Raw genomic sequence first — 19,326 nt, 5'->3', positions numbered from 1 at the left:
TGTACTATAATCGATGCAACGGATATAGTCAATGCGATTGCAACTGAAATCCAAATGTAGGTACGCGCTGCATGCAAAGATGAGAGATTATATGCAGATATCCAATATTCCCAATGATTTCCGATGATCATCGTACCTGTAAACATATTGATACAATATTTGAATTATATAGAGCACCTCATAACTTGTTTTGTATAGTTATCAATTAGCATATTAAAAGCGCAAAGCAGCTGCAGCCTGTAAATGTTCATAAGCAAGATCCTCACAAGAAATACTCCATTGAAGGACTTTAACATACCTTGATATCAGCCAAGGTGATGCTGGCTTTCGAGCACATTTCTGTGAAGATACCGTCACTCAAGAAAAGACTCTCGGGAGTATCGAATTCCTGAACATTCATCAGCGCCGAACACCAGCGCTTTGAGAAGATCGACTTACAGCCACTTGCCCATCACTCATAACAAGAATTCTGTCATAAGCCAAAATCGTCTTCAACCTGTGTGCGATACACAACAACGTCCTGTCCTTGAACTCTTGTCTGATAGTCTCCTGGATCTTCGCATCCGTCTCCAAATCCACACTTGCTGTAGCCTCATCCAAAACTAGAACCTTAGTGTTTCTCACCAAAGCACGCGCTAAGGATACAAGGGAACGTTCACCAACAGAAAGATTCCCACCCTCCTCTTCAATAACGGTGTCGAGGTTAAACCTGTTTTGAGAATCTGAGTTGTGAGAAGAGTCGGAGGATCCAATGAGATGGGAACGACGGAGAGTGTCATAGAGCTCGGCGTCAGTCTTGGTGTTGAAAGGATCAATGTTGGATCTGAGCGTGCCGCTGAACAGAAGAGGTTCTTGAGGAATGATAGAGATGCCAGATCGAAGATCATTTAAACCGATCTTAGACACGTCCACGCCGTCGATCTTGATGAAGCCATGGGATAACTCGGACATCCGGAAGAGAGCAACCATGATTGAACTCTTTCCTGCACCAGTTCTGCCCACCACGCCGATCTTTTCAGAAGCGCCCACATTCAGTGTAAGGCCCTTGAGGACGTCTGGGAGCTCCGGTCGATACCTCATACGGACGTCCTTGAACTCGATAATACCTTCTGACGGCCAGGAAGGTGGAGGTTTAGTGCCTTCAATTTGGTGAGGGGACTCTTGCTCGAGTTCATTGGCGTAGTGCATTATACGCTCGGCACCAACCATGTCATTTTCAACCTCCGCAACTTGACGAACAAGCCATGAGAAAGCTTGTTGAACAGAGACGATGGTCGAAAGACCAAGGCCACCGCTTGAAGCGGAAACCGAGGAAGAGCAAACCACGATAATAGCAACAGAGAAGGAAAGGAGTGATCCTAGGAAATCGAGTCGAAGACCGAGCCATCGCTGGTTGACGATAGTAAGGTAGTAGGCGCGGTTCTCTATATCGACACGGTGAATGTTGTCTTCAAAGAACCTCTCTGTTTCACCGTACGAACGAATGGTAGCAACGCCTGAGAGCGACTCAGAGAAGTGAGAATAGAGACTAGATCGGAGGATGGAATCAATTCGCTTGAATTCTCGTGAACTGCGCCGGTAGAACATGGCGTTGTGAAGATACAAAAGCGAAACAACAGCCATAGCGATGAGGAAATACGGCTCAATGATGGCAAGAAGGATAACAGAGCCTACAATGTTGGCCAATGTGGAGATAGCCATACGCATGGCGTCGGAAAGAGTATTATCGATAGTGTCGGTGTCTTTGCTGAATCGGTTCATGATACGACCAAGAGGAGTAGTGTCAAAGAAGGTTTGTGGAGCGAGCATGACACGGGAGATGGCGTTGTGGTGAATGTTGACTGAGGCGAAGTAATTAATCAAAGCGTTACTGAAACCCTGTAAGAACAGGGAAATAGCAAGTCCGACACCCAAGCCAGCATAGATACCCATGTAAAATCCGTTCGGCTGTGGCCATTTGGTCTCTTCCCACCATACCAACCAGAATGAGGTGATGACGTAGAAAGATTGGGCTACAGTGATACAAAAGAGAAGTAAGGGTAACATAACGACACCCTTACCGGCCTTAAGATAGTCGAAAAAGGTGCCTTTTTTGAGGGCACCAACATTACGTTCTTCGGTCTGCATCAGAGTATGAGCACTGCCCTTGGACATCATGTTGGCTCGGTCATGAATGGCAGTGGGACCAGAGTTCTCAATAGCCTCTTCCTCATTCTCCATCTTCTCCTCGGCCAATTCCTCGTTACCAAATTCTTTGATCAACTTGGCAAACGCTCCGTTCCGTTCCTTCAGTTCCTGATAAGTACCGACCTCACCGATCTTTCCGTCTTCCATCATAATGATGTTGTCTACATAAGGCAATAAATGGAGGGCATGAGTGACGAGAACACGAGTTTTGCCTGAAAGAGCGTTGAGGATAGCATTGAAGAAGACGGCCTTGCCAACACCGGCATCTAAGGCAGAAAGCGGATCGTCCAAAGCAATGATGTCCGCGTTGTAGTAGATGGCTCGCGCAATGTTGACACGCTGCTTTTGACCACCAGAAAGGTTGATACCCTTCTCACCGATTTCAGTGCCGTCACCATCTTCGAGAAGTTCAAGGTCAGCTTCAAGGCTTGAATCACGGATTGCCGCCCAATAGCGCTCCTCGTCCCATGGTTGACCAAATAGGATGTTCTATACAAGGGCTTAGCACACTTATCAAAAGTGACCCATACAAACAGAAGTACTTACTTCTCGAACAGTAGCATTTTGAATCCATGGGGTTTGCGCACAAAGAGAAGTTGAACCCGAAAAAGTCACCGAACCAGTAATTCGTCTCATTTCTGCAAATTATTAGCTACGCACAAATATGCCGTGTGACAGCTGTACTTACCTCCCATAAGACCTTGCAGCAAACTAGACTTTCCAGAACCGATCGCTCCGACGATGGCTGTTAAAGATCCCTTGGGAATGCTGAGGTTGATGTCAAGAAGCTGGAAGATTTTCATTTCCTTCTTCTCACTGATTCCCTCATCTATGCCGGGGGGTGCTGAAGGGTTCTCCTGACCTTGGCCTTCTGCGCTAGCTTCGCCTGCGCCAGGTTGACCAGCAGCAGTTTCAGCCTGAATTTCCTCCGCCACAGTCACCTTCTTAGGCTTGTTCTTTTTCTCCTTTTTGCCTGGAGGTCCTACAGGCTTACCGCCATTGAGGGCCTTGGCATACTTTCCGGTGAGCTTTGACATCATATTGTCCTCCTCGATAGGCGCAGAATCCCAGGTGAATGAAGCATTCTCCAACTTGATGGCGACATCCATGGAGGGGTCCACCTTTTTTTCCTCTTTCACTAGTTCAGCATCAAATACAGCTTCCAGTCGACCCAAAGCATTGAGAGCGTCAGCTGTGGAACTTAGCGTCATAGGCCACATCATGAGAGGCATTCGCATAAGGTTGAAGAGAGTGATGACAGTGAAGATTTTGGCAGCCTCGAGTGAGTGGGAAGTAAGCGAGTAGGTGATGAAGGAGAGAATGGCAGCAAGGATAGGAAGGGACATGGCGATGGCAGTCATACCAGATCGGAAGACCAGAAGCAAACGAATGTACTTGAGCTCCATACCACGAATGGCATGAATACGTTCGAGTAAAGGCTTCTCCCAAGCCATATACTTGACGATACGCATACCACCAAGGATTTCCTGAAGGAGTTTTGCTCTTGAATACCCGTCAGAGTAAATTCTTGCTTACACGGCACAACGAACGTACCTTTTGTCTGTCCATGTCGCGGCCTTTTTACGGAACATGAAAAGAGTTTTCATAAATCGAGCTTGAAGAGGAGTCATGATCAACAAGAAGGCAATACCGGGAAGAGCCGAATACCCAATCTGTACGATCAAAATGACTGATCGTTTGTTAGCTCTGGAACGCATGGTATCACGATAATGAACTTACTAATGATGACAACCATCTGAACAGGAGCAGTCCAAAGCATATGGGCAAAACCGGCAGCAAAGTCAATTCGAGAGGTATCGGTTGAGATGTGGTTGACCAATTTGCCGTTAGGAATCTGCCCTCGAGACTTCTGGGTGAACTGAAGAGCTTGTTGATACACTGCGGAGATGATCGCAGCTCGAGAAAGAACACCAGTACCCATGGATCCTAAGAGATATTAGCTTTTCATTCACTTTTGTACAAATAGAATTTACTCACTGATGAAGTAGTGATGCATACCCAAACTTGAGCAGATGAGCAAAAGAAGCAACCCAATAGCAGCACCAATACCAGGGCCTCTAGAAGGCAGATCGCGGCCAGCGTTCTTGGCGGCCTGGTATTCAGTAGACCAATTAATAAGTGTTCGGATGACTAATGGTGTTACGGCTTGACATGTATCTCCAAACACTTTAATGAAACCTGCCGACATGAAGAACCAGCCAAAGACATCCAGGAGCGACATGACGAGTGAAGCATGTTTCTTTCCGTGCTTTTCCCTATAATCCTTCTCTCTTTGTTCGCGATGAGGCAAAACAGAGTAAATAATCCGTCTTGATAAGGGCAATGGCGTGTTGGGGTCAGCGAGCCTAGCATTGTATTCATTGGCTTTCTTTGTTCGAGCCGCATAGGATGCGAGAAGCTTCTCGGAAAGAGGTTTAGCACCTCGGGCGGCGTCCATCTTCCAAAGATCAGCATCTTGTAAAGGTCGAGCTGATCCGAGAGCCATCATAGGGCTGATCCAATTAAAGAAGAGGAGATTAAAGAAGTTGGCAGAAACCTCTGGTGTGACAGGGGCGTCGTCCAAAGAAAGTGGAGGTGGTGGTGGAGGGTGCTTTGGCTTAGCGAATGGGAGTGAATGTCGCCTACATCAAATCAGTTAGCAGCTAAAGACTCATGAGGTCTTGAGTATACACACCATCGCGGTTGCGTAAACGGCCCCTCTTCAATGGGCTTTTCAAGCTCTTTGCCATTCTTCTGATCAAAAACAGCCATAACCTGCTTCTTGTCCCCTCCTTCTTCTATTTCCTTCACACCCTTCTCCTCATAGTTGTTTGAGTCTAAATTTATTCGATCTTCGCCCTCTGAACCTTCAGAGCGTCTTACTTTCTCTTCATCGCCTACTCTCGTTGAGACGCTATGGGACGGCGAAGGAAGTGTTGGTTCATTTTGAGGGGCCGAAGCTCCCGAGTGCGTCGGTAGTAATGGCGACATTCTCTCTCTCAATTCGACAGAGAGCGGTTCCTCCCTTCTGACTGAGTTTGTGTAATGAACACAATGGTGGCCGCTGAGCTTGAATACGTCCAAAACCAAACGTGGAGGTGCGTATAATGAACTTCGAGCTGCTAGTCCTTCCTTTCGTAAAGAACAACTGGATTAGATAAGCCAAGTACAACGGCTGAAAAAGATGCTTTCTATTCGCAGACTGAGCAGAGATAGGCCAGATATATACTTGTGGCGTAATGTTCCAGCTAAGTGGTGCGGTCTTGACGTCTAGTGGCGGCCGAAAATGAAAATCGAACGGGGGCCGGCCGGTGATCGGCTGCTCAGAATGATAGCTCTGCTGGATTCTCGATGCTTGGCGGTCTGAATCGAGAGATAGAGACGGCAAGAGCACTGGTTATATGTATGTGTGCGAGTGATGGGAATGAAAAGGAAAAGAAACGCAGGAGATGGGGGCCGACTATCGATATGGCTTATTATGAGGGTTCGGTGGCCGAGGCCTCCATGAAATTGAAAACTGCTGCGTGTGGTGCCCTCCTGTCGGATTCGACCGACGACTGGAATTAGCGATCGCTCTTCGGGTTACAAACAACCCGGTAAAATCCATTGTGGTCAGAAAGAAGAACCGTGTTGGTCACACATGGCATATATTTTGACTACTCTTTCTCAGATAAAACCATATTACTGTAGTCTCTCGAGAACCGTTAACTACGGTATACTTTGCAATAATACGTCGCACATATCACCTAAATTCTTGATGATTAAGCAGCAGCAGTGAAAAAAAAAAAAGATCTTTTACTGCTGCGCTGCTGCTGCACGCAGCTGGCATCGGGTGCTTACACGTCATCATCTGGTGAGTGGTGGTGCGCATCATCATTGACCAAATCCGTCGATCTTCTGCTTGGATAATATTACGAGTAGTGCCGTAAAAGTGTTTGGGCGCCTTTTTTGAACAGTACTCATACTCGTACATATAATCAATCGTCTCAGCTCTCGGGCTCGTTGCGCAGGCTGCCCTTGCCCGTCTGTCCCCTATCCATCTCTTGCTTGCTATCCATCTTATATCCCTGTCTCCATTTGTCGTGTTCAACGGCATTGCTGTCGTTGGCCCTGCGTGCTCACTCGCCGACTCACTTTTATTTTCATGTAGAAGGGCTCTGGCGAAATGGAGCCCTCTGTACATCATACACTTGAAAGGTTGGAATAAATATGGGTGAGGGGAAGAACTTGATTCAGGGGAAAACCTCGGATTTTTTATCTCTGCCACAAGACGGCGCTTACCAGGCCTAGCGCAAGAAGGAACCTTGAGCTCGACGTCTCATAATGGGGATGACCGCAGTGTAAGAAGTGGTGGCCCAAGCTTCCATCAAACATCAAGAGTCACATCGCCGCATCACCCGACGGACGGCTCAGCTTATGTATAGCATGTATAGATGGTCGACCAGTAAGACTTTTCATCCGGCGGAACAGGTTAATGAATGGCGACTGACAACTGTTTCAGATGAGATAGAGAGTGGGTATGTGCAAACAAACACACAACCACACCTCGCTTGCCGTTCGCGGGCTGTCGGGACGTACTTCGCAGTGATCAATGCAGATGTGAACTGGCTGGATGGGTTGACTTTTCGAATGGAACATGACCCTATGTATTAGGGAGTCGGTTGTTGCGGACGAACAACAGTGACAATTCGAACCTGAATGGCACTGAAAGCTACGCGGCATGCAAAGGAGCAAGAAAGAGCTACGCTACTATCATCACGCATGTACAGGACAGTGTCGCTACTATACATATCACTGCCAGAGCAGTATCAACTAGCCAGGAAGACGGGCTGCGAGTCGCGACTTGCGATTGAAGCCCTACATTAGTTTCAAAACGGCCAGGATCCATCAAACATCGATGGCCGGCATCAAACATCATCAGACATCAAAGAAAAACGGATGTGCCGGCGGAAGATTATCCGGCTGGTGGCCTGTCCGATCCTTTCGTATGCATGTGGAAGGTTGAATGACATTCCTCCTACGTACTGAATGTGAGCTCTCTCTTGTTTGCGGGGTCTGCTTTGACGCTTGGAGATCCTCAGCGCGCTGCCCACAGACCCGACTATCATTCACATTCTTTCTCTTCTTCTTCTACCGCTCGCAATCTTATTTACGACCTCTTACGACTGTGTGTTTCTTTTAACGACTAACGACGGTTCGCAGACGGTTGACGATTAACGACCCTTAACGATACAATAACGACATTTTCGACTGGGTAGCAGAGCCTGTTCTACAAGCCCATCAAAACTCCTTTTCATACAGAATCTTCAACGCCTATTGTTTATATACACATCTTCCACACACACCACCTTCAAACTCCCCCCCGCCTTACTGGGCGCCCTTTTGCCGTCGTCTCACCCACCCACCACTATCTTCCATCCAGTCCTTTACACACGCTCTTCGCCGCCTTCTTTGCCACAAACACAGCGTAGAAAATCTTTCAACGTTTGTGCTCTTTCCTACCAACGACAAGTCTTCTGACAAGACTGACTGTATAGGTCCTTGTATCTCTGTATCTTGTCCTTCTTTTTCCCTCTTGTCAATGCTACCCTTCTTCTACCGTTCACGACTTTAATGACATCTAGACGTTTTTATTGTCAGATTCATCGATACGACCGTACGATATTACGACTCAAGAGAGACGAAATCACGCGCGTTACTTGTCTTATATCACCGTTCCTCGCACAAACACATAGCGGTTAGTGCCTCACGTTTCATCGCTTATCGCGCACCGCCTACTTCATATATAACTATCCCCCAGCATGGCAAATCCTTTCCTTCTATCCCCCAACAGGCAATCCCGTCACTCTAATTCTCTCCATCCTACCTCCAACCAGCCAACGGGTGTTGGCAATAACAGTGGCTTCAAAGCCTCTTTGAGAAAGATCCCATCTGCCCTGTTCCATAAAGATAAGACGCCAGTGAAGGAGAAGCCAGGAAGGAGGAAGCTTCAAGTGCATTCTGAACAGCCTTACTCTCACATGGGCATGTCCCCATCGCCTCGTGTGTCTCGACAAACCATTGAAACCGATAACAAATCGAAGACCAGGACCAAGGCTAAGCCTCGAAAAGGCCTCGCCGAATTGTTTAGTTGGGGTAATCATTCCCGCACCCAACCAGCTCAGCCAGATCAACCAATCAAGACTTTGGTTCCTGTTCCTACACCAAAAGACTCTATGATGTTCAAAAAACACAAGCGGCCTCCTTCGACCAAGTCCAACTCCTCTCACTTAATCTCTCTTCGTCCGCCCGTCGAGTCTGACATGCCTTCAAGGCCTAGCATGGGTGATGATCCGTTTGTGAGACCTCAGGAGGGTGCTAAGGTGGTTGATCAAGTTCTGAGGCATGGAACACCGTCCTTGAGGAGCATGACGCCGCTGGATAAGAGATCAAGTGTTACGTCCAGCATGGCGTTGTCCTGTAAGACTGCGCTCAATGACGAGAGAAGCGTCAAAGATGTTCATGATGTGTCAGTTTTTCCACAAAGCTCTGGAACTGGAAACGGTACTGATCTGACTCAAATAGGCCTGCTTTTAACCCAACAATACATGCTACCCAACAACGTCGTGTATCGGCAACTTTACAAACAACGTTAAAAGACCTTCATTCTAGTGCTGCTTCCGTAATCAAGGTTACTGACAGTGCATCCAAGACGTTCGCACCATTGCCCGACGCTCCTGAGGCTCCAGTGATCGTGGTTGAGCCTCCAAAAAAGACGCTTAGGAAGGAAAAGACAAAATCCAAAGTTTGGGGTCTCCTTGGCAGATCGAAGTCTAAGAGAAGCAAAATGGCTACAGAAGATGAAGCTTTGCCACCCGTACCTTCTGTCAAAGATACATGGAATGTCACCTCAAGTAAGTGGGTTGGACTCCATTGGTATCCTGAAACTGATGTCTTTCAGTAGTGCCTGGGCCAGCTCAGTATTCCACTTCACTTGTTAACAAGATCGACGAAAAGTACCCCGCTGTTACTACACGATCCAGTTACTCTCCTTTTCAATCTCCAATACATCCTCTTCCTTCTTTACATATCTCTCAATCCTCTGCTCAACACCCAGCTCAAAACCGCCCTAGTGATGCCTCAACTGTTGGTGTTGCACAATCACAATCAGCTGTGGGGACACCCTTTGACTCTCCCTCCAGATGTCTCTTGACATCTGGCCGGGGCGGGGTGTGGGAAAGTGTTGTTGGCTCCGTGGTTGATCGGCCTTCAACTGACGGTCCTCGTGCTGCCATCGAGGCTTTGATGGGTCCGACTCGTTTGCCTAAAAGGAAATCTCTTTCTAATCTCTTCGGCTTGGGGGCAAGGAAGAGCATGGATAAGATGAAGAGGGATTCTCCAACTCGTGCACCTCCTTCAGCGTCTTGCATATCCGGCCAGCTTGTGCTCAAGTCCCTGACAGAAGAGGTCGAGGAGTCTGCTGAGGAGCCGCGACCCATTCCAATCTCTGCCTCTTCGGATGTGTTTAACAATCGACTCCCTTCTCTAGCTCAACCACCTAAGCAAGAAAAAGAAGTTATCAGGAAAGGTAAATTATACATGCTTTGGACGTCGCTGACAACATAGCGGGTCTTCGACATGTTGCATCTGCCACTGACAAATTGCTCAATTTGGTTCATGTCTTTGACTTCTCACCCGCATCAAGCAATAGCCCTACTTTGCACTTGGTGTCTTCCAGCAATTCACTCAGACAAGGCTTCAATGACAGTCCTACTCCTATTCGCAAGGTCCGATCTGCTATGCTAGTTAATAACAGGTCCAGCGCCAACTCTCTTAGACCACCTTCTGTTAATGTCAGTCCACTCAAGCTTGCTTTGCATCGATCTCAAGCTGCTGCCAACAAGCAGGCCAAAGCTGAGGCTCCTGAGCGTTCGGAATCTATGATCGATTCGCCGCCTAGACAAAGCATGGTCCGCAAAGGGATGCGCAACATCTTTGCCCCTCCTTCTCCCATGGTTTCCAAGAACCCCGATTCTACCATGCTACACCTTGCCACTACAAGCATTACCAATGAGGCTGTTCGTATGAGTCAGATTCTGAAACATACTGTCCTTTGTCAGAACAATGAGCCCCTCCTCGAGGTCAATGGAACATCTGATGTGCCTTTCGACCTGAAGGCAGTTGTCGTCAACACAGAAGCTGCCGAATCTGGATATTCTCCAAACAAAACCTTGCGCCTCGGTCTCCCAGCTGCCCCTCCTCAAAACCGCATCTCTCCCAGGCGACCTGGCCCCTCCCCTCCAGCGCTCTCGCTACCTCCTGTCCCTGATGCTCTTCTACCAGAAATCGAAAGCGCCCACTGTCTTGCCCCCGACGTCACCGCCGGGTGCGATGCTCACGATTCAATATTCGTCGATACGCTGAGCGCGGGTTTCAACGAATATCGCAACTCGTTTGACTTTACTAGCGAATACCAGGCTTTGGATCAGGGCACCCAGCGGGCTTCTTTTGTAGAAGCTTTGAGAAACGTGGGAAGCGTTCAGATGTTCATGGGCGATGACCTTTCCGCAGTGCCTGCAGCGGCCACAAAAACTACAGCAATCTCCCTTGTTGACCAGGTTCCATCCTTTCACATTCAAAAACCTTCCGATAGCACAACACAGCACATTGTTAGCCATAATTCGGATGACTCGGATGATGAAGACGATGAGCTTGGTGATGAAGAGGCTTTCGAGCATGTTGCGGAGATCCACCATGTCATGGGTATTGCCAAGACCAGTCCTGCCCGTCGCGAACCTTTCAAGGGTCAAGTCGCCTTCCAACAACACATGTCCATGAAGCAACAGCCTAGCCATGCTTCTTTCGGAGCTCCCGAGGCTGTGACTCCGATGGAACTAGCTCCCTTTCCGACTCTTCCACCGCCACTTGTCAACTTCGAGCCTCGTGGCCATAAGCGAGCAGAGTCCAGCGTTGCTACTATGTCTAGCATTGGTTCCGTCATTGGCACTGGCGCAGAGCGGGAGTACACCAATTACTTTGACTACGTGGTGCCTTCTGCTCAGTCGCACTCTCGCCAGCCTTCTCTGACCGGGACAATTGAAGAAGTTGCCAATGAGCGCTTACCAAGACATTCTCCGTCTCGCGAATCTCTCGCTAGCTTTACTTTTGGTGCTCAGCTCTCTAGTCGACCTGTGACTCGGAGAGGTCACCACCGTCGAAACTCATCCATCCAGTCTGTGGACTCTGTTGGCGGTTCCGATTACAATTCATTGATAGGTAATGGTCCTCCTGTCAGTATGCACAACAACCGACGGTCGTCATACGTCAGCAAGCATCGCCGAAACCTTTCCAGCCAAAGCTCCTTGGGTCGCCCAGACTGGGCTGCTCATCGCCGCAACACCTCCGCTGCCAGCAGCACCTGTTCAAACACCTCAGTGTCCCAAATTCTCCGACCCGGCCTTGGCGATAGGATGTTCCAGCTTGATGGTGGGGTGCAACTCACGTCTATCTCGGGATCGCCCCCTGACGACGCCGCCAAAGCTTCTACGTCATGCCAGCGTTCAGCTTCGTGGGACAGTCTATTCGATACGACTTGTGGCAAGATCGCTCATGATTCTCTGTTTGATGCTAGTCGGGCTAGGGTGGTTGATGACTCGTTATTCAACGCTCCTTCCGCACCGCGAGAGTCTTTCATGTCTTCAGCCGATGAATCGTCTCGAACTTCGATCGGTGCCGATTCCTTCTTCGGACCTGAGCAGCAGTCGGCCAACGATAAATTCTTCCTTCGGGGCTTGCGCCCCATCTCAACCATCTCCACCGACACCAGCAATTCAATCGCTGACGATACCTTTGCGGACGCAATGGCCAGAAATGTTACTAAAAGGGTACGTGAGCTTGAAAGATGTTTGCAGGGCAGCGGTGAGGATATGTCAAATATCAGTGAGTCTGAATTATAATTAGTTATCTTCATACTAACAAGCCTTTTGTTAGCCCCACTTGGTAAAAAGAAAACTCAGGCAGCTGGTGCGCGCCAAATGCTTGGATCCTCCATGGCCCGCCCTCCCAAGCCTGGACACCGACGTCCTGCTGAGCTTGTTTTCTCGGATGTGCCCATCGATACTCCGGGACTTACTTCTCCTTCGGCGTCCGAGACCTCCAGTAGGCTGTCACTCGACACGAATGCTGCTTCGTTCACCCTTGGTGCCCGTGCTCGAGGGCATCGCCGGCAAACCTCGTCTGCTCAGGTTAACATTGATGCGACCATTCATGAAATGCCCTCCTTGGCCACACTCCGTCCAAACAGGTCATTTACTAGTCCTGCACGAACTTTTGCCATTGCTTCTCAAAATGATCTTACTATCGTGGGCGTTGAAACTCTCGAGATGGAAGAAGAAGTTAATAGGCTCGATTCGGTCAGGACTTGGGTGCAGTGGGAGAGGGAAGCCATGGATGAGTTCAGAAAGGCTAAGAATGTGTGGGTGGACAGCGAAGAATCGAGGATGGCTATTTCTGGTGTGTAATCTCATCGAGCGTTGAAGAAATATCTAATGAGACAGCAGACTGGAACATGCCACGGACCACGGATGAAATTGCGGCGTTCCTTACCCAATCCTCCCAAGCCTATAAACCACTTGAGCAGCTTCCCGTTGGTCGTATTGCCCATCGTCGCAAATCGTCACTCAATGACGCTCGATCCCTTTGTTCTCCTTACGGTCTGCCTCTCCCAAAACCAGTCCCTGTCAACAAGCCCAAAATGTCCCTTACCACCAAGTATGAGAAGAAGAGCTCCACTGGATCCAAGGCGTCAACCACCCCCTCAGCTTTTAGCTTTGCCTTCCCCGACGATGTACCCGAGGCTCCTGCATCTGCTCCTATTCCTGTTATTTCTCCTTTTGCCACCGTTTTTGCTCCTTTCGCTAGGGAAACACCCTCCTCTCCACCGCCTAAAATTGCTCCGTTCAAGCCCATCAGTCCTTTCCAGCTCCCTGTGCTCGACACCTTTGGGGTTCGCAAGCATCTTGAGGACAAGACCAAGGCAAAGAACGTGAGGAAGGCGGAACAGCAGTCAGAGAGGAAGCGGGTGGACTCTAAAGCCAAGAGACAAGCCCTCGGTTGGGGAAGGAAAAGAGACTCGGACAGGCGTGAGATGGTTGTGAATGTGAACAAGCCCGGGAAACCCGAGCCTGGGTCCAATGTCTCAGCTCTCAAGCCTCCGCAGTTGAAGCCTCTTATACTTCCTGCTAAAGCGACTGCACGACGCAAGGACAAGGAGAACGTGTACATGGATGAAATTTCGTCATCATGTATCAGTGGGCCTGAAAGAGCTATCAATAAACCGTGAGTCTTCGCTCCAATAAAACTCTGTGTGATCATTGCTGACTTCACTTATAGGAGACCATTGAAAGACAGAGGGACTAATAAGTCACCTGCTAAGCGCAAGCCAATTCCACGATATGTGGCTAGTCAACCTTCAGGGCTTCGGGTGTAAATTATTCTATGCTCTGCTTTGCTTTTGGTGGCCACCTGTTGTTCTGTAACTTGATTTCACTTGGGTATACCGCTTAACTAATTTTCTGTATCCTATTCTATTCTTGTTTTATATTGTTTTTGGACAGCGGACCGTCGTCATTCGTAATTAAAGCCACGACCATATGGCGCGTCTATGTCTAGTCGGGGAGTAACAATAATATATGTGCATAGATTGTTAGTGTGTTTGGAAATCACGGATCGAAATATTTTGATAGGTGCTCAAGGTCATTGCAGATACGCCATGTATATAAACACAAATGATGGTTTGCATCATTAAGTCATTGATCATTAGTTTATGCAGTATACAAGTGAAAAACTACAAAATATATCACTCTACATATCTATCTAAAGTTGAGCTTGATGAGGAATAAAAGGATATTCATTGAGACATGAACAGAAGCCCAGCCTGAAAGATTGTTAATGTTGACAACACCCGAATGAAGAGTCGAGTAGCTTACCACATGCTGGTACTATCGTCGCACAGTGGTCAGTCGCAAAGTCAACAGGGCGTTGGAGTCCATCACTCACCTAATTCCGGATAGTCTTTCATTTCATCAATTCCAATCTGCGAGACATTGACTCCGAACGCATAACTCATGATCTGTCTTGCGATAAACGAGCTGACTAATTCGGAGCTCTAGCAAAGGGGATAAAAATCCCTGTCTGTCAGCTTTTCGATCCCCTTTGAGCAGTTGTTGAAATTCCAAAAAGAATGGACATACCCAGATGACGCATGAAGCGATAAAGGTCATTGGAAAGGTATATGGATCTTCGGGGGTAGGGTGGAATCGGAAAAAGGGGTACAGCTCTTATTATCAGGATATTCTCAGTTTCCGTTGATCGTCTAAACGTGAAGAAACTTGAATCTCACGGGAGTTGGGGCCAAAGTGGAGTATCGATAACCATCCTATATCCACTCATCAGTCTCTCTCAAAGGGTACAGCCATGAAAAATAAAAATAAAAAACTTACCCAAGAACCCAACCATCGTCACATTCTGCGCCAGACCTCTACAATAAAACCCCATCGCCACATTTTCTACATGCTCCTCCCACGGATTAGGGTAGCCAATTATAATCTGCAGTAGGCGATGCCAAGGGCGGGACATTTGGATAGGGAAGATGAGGATGGTGGAGATGGAGGAGAGAAGTTGGACTGTGGCGAATTGGGTGGGCGAACGCAGACGGGCGAACTGGACAGGTAGAACAAAGGCGTTTGTGTTAGTTGGTTCAAGTGGTTTAGAGCGAGAGAGTGTGTGTGTGTGGTGGACGTACGAGGTTACGGTAAAAGACGTGGTAAACCAATTGGAAGAAGAGTCTGTATATGAAAAGCAAAGCACGACTTCGTACTTTGGCTCCAAGAATGAAGAATGATGCCTGTGCCAACAATTGGACGGCTAAAAAAGTTTAAGAAAAAAAAAGCCAACAATCATTGCTTTAGCCACCAGGGAATCACAAAATGAGACCAGCTGTTGAGAGAGACGTACTGATAACCCAAGACCATACCCATGTACCAGCATCAAGCGAGGTATGAGGCAAGGTCGTCAAGAACAGACTCGCATATGCTTCGCCCAAGGTAAAAGTTTATTCATCTGGCCATTTGGGAAAAGAGATTTGCCTTACCTTGCCCCACAATCAGTGAGAAAGAGGCGATCGCCAACGATGTCATAAACCATAAAAACCGAACCCAAGAAGCTGGAAACCTCCTGGAGAACGCTTGGCCGAAAAACCTATCGATGCGTGTGTAAGAAGAGTCAAACCGCTGTTCTTCAATCCGAGCGAAAAAATGGGATGATATTTGGGTACGTACGTTTGGTAGACTGCAGGTAGGGGATGTCGATAAGTATGTCTCTTATCTCTTTTCAGTTTCGAGAAACATGCGACGGCGGGCATGAGCATCGCTACAAAACTCAGTACCACCCAAAACGCTTTGTCGGGCAATTTTTTTTGGCAAAAAAAAAAAAGAAGAAGAGAAAAGTCTTGATCAGCTCGATGATACTCAGCTGGACCCGCGCGCTGAAGCGAGGGACAAGATTAACTTACTCTTCCGCTCCCACTCTACATCATCATCTCCCGGATCTCTCCCCTTCCACCTTTTACGGAGGTAAAACAGGTCGAGATGATGGGTGAGTAAGCCGATGAGGAGTGTGAGCGACCATGAGAGGGTGTAGCTTAGTTTACCGCCGAGACGAGATGGCCACCAATCTGCGTTTTTTTTTTTTTTTCGTGATTAGCTCATACATCTTGTCCTGGGGGGGGGGGGGGGAACGTACTGAGGCGGTAGAGAGAGAAGAGGTTGGTGATGAAGAATAACGCTACGGCGATATACATTCTTGAAATACCATTTCACTCAGTCTCTTGTCTTTTCTTTCATTTACCACTCCCGACTTACCCAAAATACCTATACGCCCCTTGTATCAGCTCCAATAGTCTATCGCCAACAAAAGACTTGTTACTCACCAGAACAAGAAGAAATAAAAATTCACATCCAGCGGTAAACTCGTCCCATCGCCTTCTTCCCCCTCTCCTCGTTCACCAGGATTCATCGTCGACGAGTTTCCTCCATCTCCGTCCTCATTTTTGGGTCGTTTCGGCCATGAAGGTATCTCGGGAAAGGGATCATCTTTGTACGGGTCTGAAACCGGGAACGGGACGGCGAGCCATATCCAAACCTGTCGACGCAATTAGTCCATATCTCTCGCTTTTTTTTGTAGAGGGTGGGCGGAAAAGAGGGGACGTACGATGAGACAAGGGACGATGACGAGCACGGCATGTCGCTTCCAAAACGAATCCATCCAGCCTTCTACTCTTTCTCGTCGAGGTTGGAAAAATAGCGAGAGCAGAGTTTCCTTTTCATCCTCCATCTCTGTGCCCGCCCCGGTCCGCGAGGCCCCACGATTAGAGAATGACCGTCTCCGTCTCCTCCCCGGCGAAAGTGTCGTCCCCCTCCTTATCCCATTGCGCGAACCGTTTTCTCCCTCTCCCTCGCCCTCTCCCTCCATCCCCTTTCCACCAGCGATTACCACCAACCCATCGCCATCGCCATTGCCATCGCCATCGCCATCGTCGACGCCTGCGGCTACAGCTTTACATTGACGAGACCTACCCGCAGACCGAGGGACAGGCGCCAACCAGCTGCTGCGGGCGGGTAAACTCGTCCCTTGCGTTTTACCATGATGGTTCCCCTCCCCATCGCCGGTGCGCTTGCGGTTGCCGGTGCGGTTGCGGTTGTCGGTGCGGTTATCGGTGCCGGTGAGACTCGGCCCAGGACGTACAGAGGGACCGTGGTCTGTATGAGAGACGGTATTAGAGCCGGAGCCGGAGCCAGCGTTGGACTTGAGGACGCTGGATACCAACGGGCGGATACGTGTTTTACGCGGGGACGAGTTGTCTAAAATCATGTCCCATCAATTTCCCATTGATTTCAGTCATTTTGCCATTTTGCCATTTTGCATTTTTGCATGAAAAAAGTGAAAAAGAAAAGGCGTACCCCATAATGTATCTTGGACATGCTCTGAGCCTTTTGAGAGAGGGGTGAACATGGATGGATGGATACACTCGACGTGGACTTGGACTTTTGTGCCGACTCGGCTGTTCGTGTGGGGAATATAGGGTATAAATGGAGAATGAAGAATCCAAGAATGACGAATGGAGACAAAAAAGATAAACTCAAAGCTTGAAAGGAACAAGATCAACAAAAAAACGCGGCGCGTTCACTCTGGCGTCGACTACAAATACAAAACACAGATTATTCCAGATGCAAAATAAACCATTTACACAAACAGCGGTACAAACAGAGACAAATATAGCTGTGATAGATGCATGGTGTTTTGTTGGCTCTACTCTCTTTAAAAATCCCAACGTCCCAAATCACGCTTAGAGGATCATGGAGGACATGTCTACGGACAATCAGCATTGGCCTTTTCCCGACGAGACGCAACAGAACTCACCGGCACGGAGACGAGTATAGTCGAAAAGACCGTCAGTTCGACCGAGAGCCGCGACGGCAATGTCCTTGTCCCAGAGGTACTTTTGGGCCACACGCTGAATCTCGGCGGGGGTGACGGCATCGACGTATCGCTCGATTTCTCGGGGGGTGTATCGCTTGCCGGTGGTGATCATTTGTCGGCCAATCTGTTGTGCATAATCGGCGTCAGCGGGGTTAAAAACAGGGGCAAGACACGTACGTCCTCGGCGATGGCGGTGGTACCGTCAAGACCGAGCAGGAGGGAAGCCTTGAGCTGGGACTTTGCGCGCTCGACCTCGGCGATGGTGGGACTTATAGACATCCGGGTCCATTCTTTGAGCGTAAAGTGGGTCAGGTCGTCAACGTTCATGAGGCTAGCAAGACAGTCAGCAGGGAAAGCGGGAAATGGGACGGGGGACAGACTTTTCAGAAACAAGGTAGATACCCCAGAGACCGGTGTCAGAGTAGGAAGTGGAGAAGGACATGTACGAGTTGGCAAGGTTGTTGCTGGAGATGATGTGGGACAACCTGCTGCTCAAGAGGGAGCTCGCGCCCAGCGACCTGTCCCAGTTACCAAAGATGCTCTGCATGACGAGCATGGGCCAGTAGTCGGGCGACTTCCATCCGACACCCTCGACGGCGATGGCGAGGTTGATGGTGTCCATCGAGTCGTCGCGGATGCGGACTTCGGAGCCGATAAACTCGGCGGGGGTGTGGGACTGGCCGCCGAGGGGGATGGGGTTGGCGGACACGGGGAGGGCGGCAAAGTGCTTTTCGGCGAGCTTGACGAGGGCGTCGTGCTCGATGGAGCCGGCGCCGATGAGGGCCATCCGGTCGGCGGTGTAGTTTTTGGAAATGTAGGACTGGAGGTCAGACTTGGAAATCGAGTTGATGTGTTCCTTGGGGCCGAGGATGGTGTTTCCGAGCGCGGAGCCTGGCAGGGGTCAGCTAAGCAACGCGGCGTTGGGGGCAGGAGGACACACCCTGGAAGGCGACAGAGTGCAGGTGGTCAAAGACGACCTCTTCATACTGCTTCTCGACCTCTTCCTGCTCCCTCAGAATCACGTCGCGCTCCCGCTCAATCGCCGACTCTTCGAGCTTGGAGTGTTGGAGAATGTCGGACAGGATGTCGACCGCCTGGGGGACGTCCTTGTCGAACGCCTTGGCGTAGTAGACGGTCTGCTCGCGCGAGGTGTAGGCGTTGAGGTGGGCGCCGAGGTTCTCGACCTCGAGCTCGAGCTGGGTCTGGGAGCGCGACCTGGTGCCCTTGAAGGCGAGGTGCTGTCCCCGGGTGAGCACGGCACTCGCGACTGTCCTGCGCACTCACCTCGAGAAAGTGGGCTGTGCCACTGGCGTTGGGCGCATCCGCGCGGGAGCCGGCGTCGATCCAGAGGCCGACGGTGGCGGTGGATGCGCCGGGGATGGTCTCTGTGGAGACGCTGAGGCCGTTGGAGAGGGTGGACGTCCTGGTGACGGGGTCGGCGGCGACGGTGACGGGGTGCACGGCGGCGAGGTTCCTCGCGAGCGACTGTTTTTTCGGGCGTCAGCGACCAATAAGAGTGGAGGTATTTGGGGGGGGGGGACTGACCGGCTTGAGAACGCGGGGCACGGGGGGGCGGGCGATGGCGCGGGAGAGGATGCGGGCGGGCATGCTGGCGGGGGGGGG

General features: G+C 49.6%; 5 protein-coding genes across 5 annotated transcripts; 1 reads left to right on the top strand and 4 right to left on the bottom strand.

The window, feature by feature from the left end:
- Positions 1–57: 57 nt before the first annotated feature.
- CNG00900 (ATP-binding cassette transporter protein YOR1, putative) lies at positions 58–5,589 on the bottom strand. The gene is made up of 9 exons (XM_571829.2): positions 4,883–5,589; positions 4,186–4,829; positions 3,928–4,134; positions 3,742–3,877; positions 2,876–3,690; positions 2,734–2,825; positions 439–2,676; positions 299–388; positions 58–237 (listed from the first exon to the last, which is right to left on the bottom strand). Exons 1-9 carry the CDS (start codon positions 5,176–5,178, stop codon positions 214–216), a joined length of 4,542 nt encoding a protein of 1,513 aa, XP_571829.1. The 5' UTR covers positions 5,179–5,589; the 3' UTR covers positions 58–213.
- A 1,635-nt stretch (positions 5,590–7,224) lies between these two features.
- On the top strand, positions 7,225–14,004 carry CNG00890 (hypothetical protein). The gene is made up of 7 exons (XM_024657502.1): positions 7,225–8,695; positions 8,752–9,080; positions 9,131–9,754; positions 9,793–12,105; positions 12,157–12,678; positions 12,726–13,503; positions 13,558–14,004. The coding sequence occupies exons 1-7, from the start codon at positions 7,989–7,991 to the stop codon at positions 13,652–13,654; spliced, it is 5,370 nt and encodes a 1,789-aa protein (XP_024513191.1). The 5' UTR covers positions 7,225–7,988; the 3' UTR covers positions 13,655–14,004.
- On the bottom strand, positions 12,349–13,719 carry CNG00895 (hypothetical protein). Its single transcript, XM_024658600.1, has 2 exons — positions 13,547–13,719; positions 12,349–13,490 (listed from the first exon to the last, which is right to left on the bottom strand). Exon 2 carries the CDS (start codon positions 13,447–13,449, stop codon positions 12,874–12,876), a length of 576 nt encoding a protein of 191 aa, XP_024514524.1. The 5' UTR covers positions 13,450–13,490; positions 13,547–13,719; the 3' UTR covers positions 12,349–12,873.
- CNG00870 (hypothetical protein) lies at positions 13,908–17,333 on the bottom strand. The gene is made up of 16 exons (XM_024658598.1): positions 17,184–17,333; positions 16,435–17,084; positions 16,154–16,365; positions 16,086–16,094; positions 15,967–16,025; positions 15,737–15,898; positions 15,504–15,621; positions 15,317–15,423; positions 15,181–15,258; positions 14,969–15,090; positions 14,667–14,886; positions 14,567–14,602; positions 14,418–14,503; positions 14,224–14,332; positions 14,154–14,165; positions 13,908–14,101 (listed from the first exon to the last, which is right to left on the bottom strand). Exons 1-16 carry the CDS (start codon positions 17,233–17,235, stop codon positions 14,037–14,039), a joined length of 2,097 nt encoding a protein of 698 aa, XP_024514523.1. The 5' UTR covers positions 17,236–17,333; the 3' UTR covers positions 13,908–14,036.
- A 167-nt stretch (positions 17,334–17,500) lies between these two features.
- CNG00860 (mitochondrial processing peptidase beta subunit, mitochondrial precursor (beta-mpp), putative) lies at positions 17,501–19,326 on the bottom strand. Its single transcript, XM_571821.2, has 7 exons — positions 19,249–19,326; positions 18,988–19,188; positions 18,644–18,941; positions 18,084–18,594; positions 17,881–18,034; positions 17,644–17,827; positions 17,501–17,592 (listed from the first exon to the last, which is right to left on the bottom strand). The coding sequence occupies exons 1-7, from the start codon at positions 19,309–19,311 to the stop codon at positions 17,570–17,572; spliced, it is 1,434 nt and encodes a 477-aa protein (XP_571821.1). The 5' UTR covers positions 19,312–19,326; the 3' UTR covers positions 17,501–17,569.

The sequence above is a fragment of the Cryptococcus neoformans genome, assembly GCF_000091045.1.
Source record: "Cryptococcus neoformans var. neoformans JEC21 chromosome 7 sequence".
In the NCBI taxonomy this organism is placed as follows: domain Eukaryota; kingdom Fungi; phylum Basidiomycota; class Tremellomycetes; order Tremellales; family Cryptococcaceae; genus Cryptococcus; species Cryptococcus deneoformans.
This window is presented reverse-complemented; position numbering and strand designations above follow the sequence as displayed.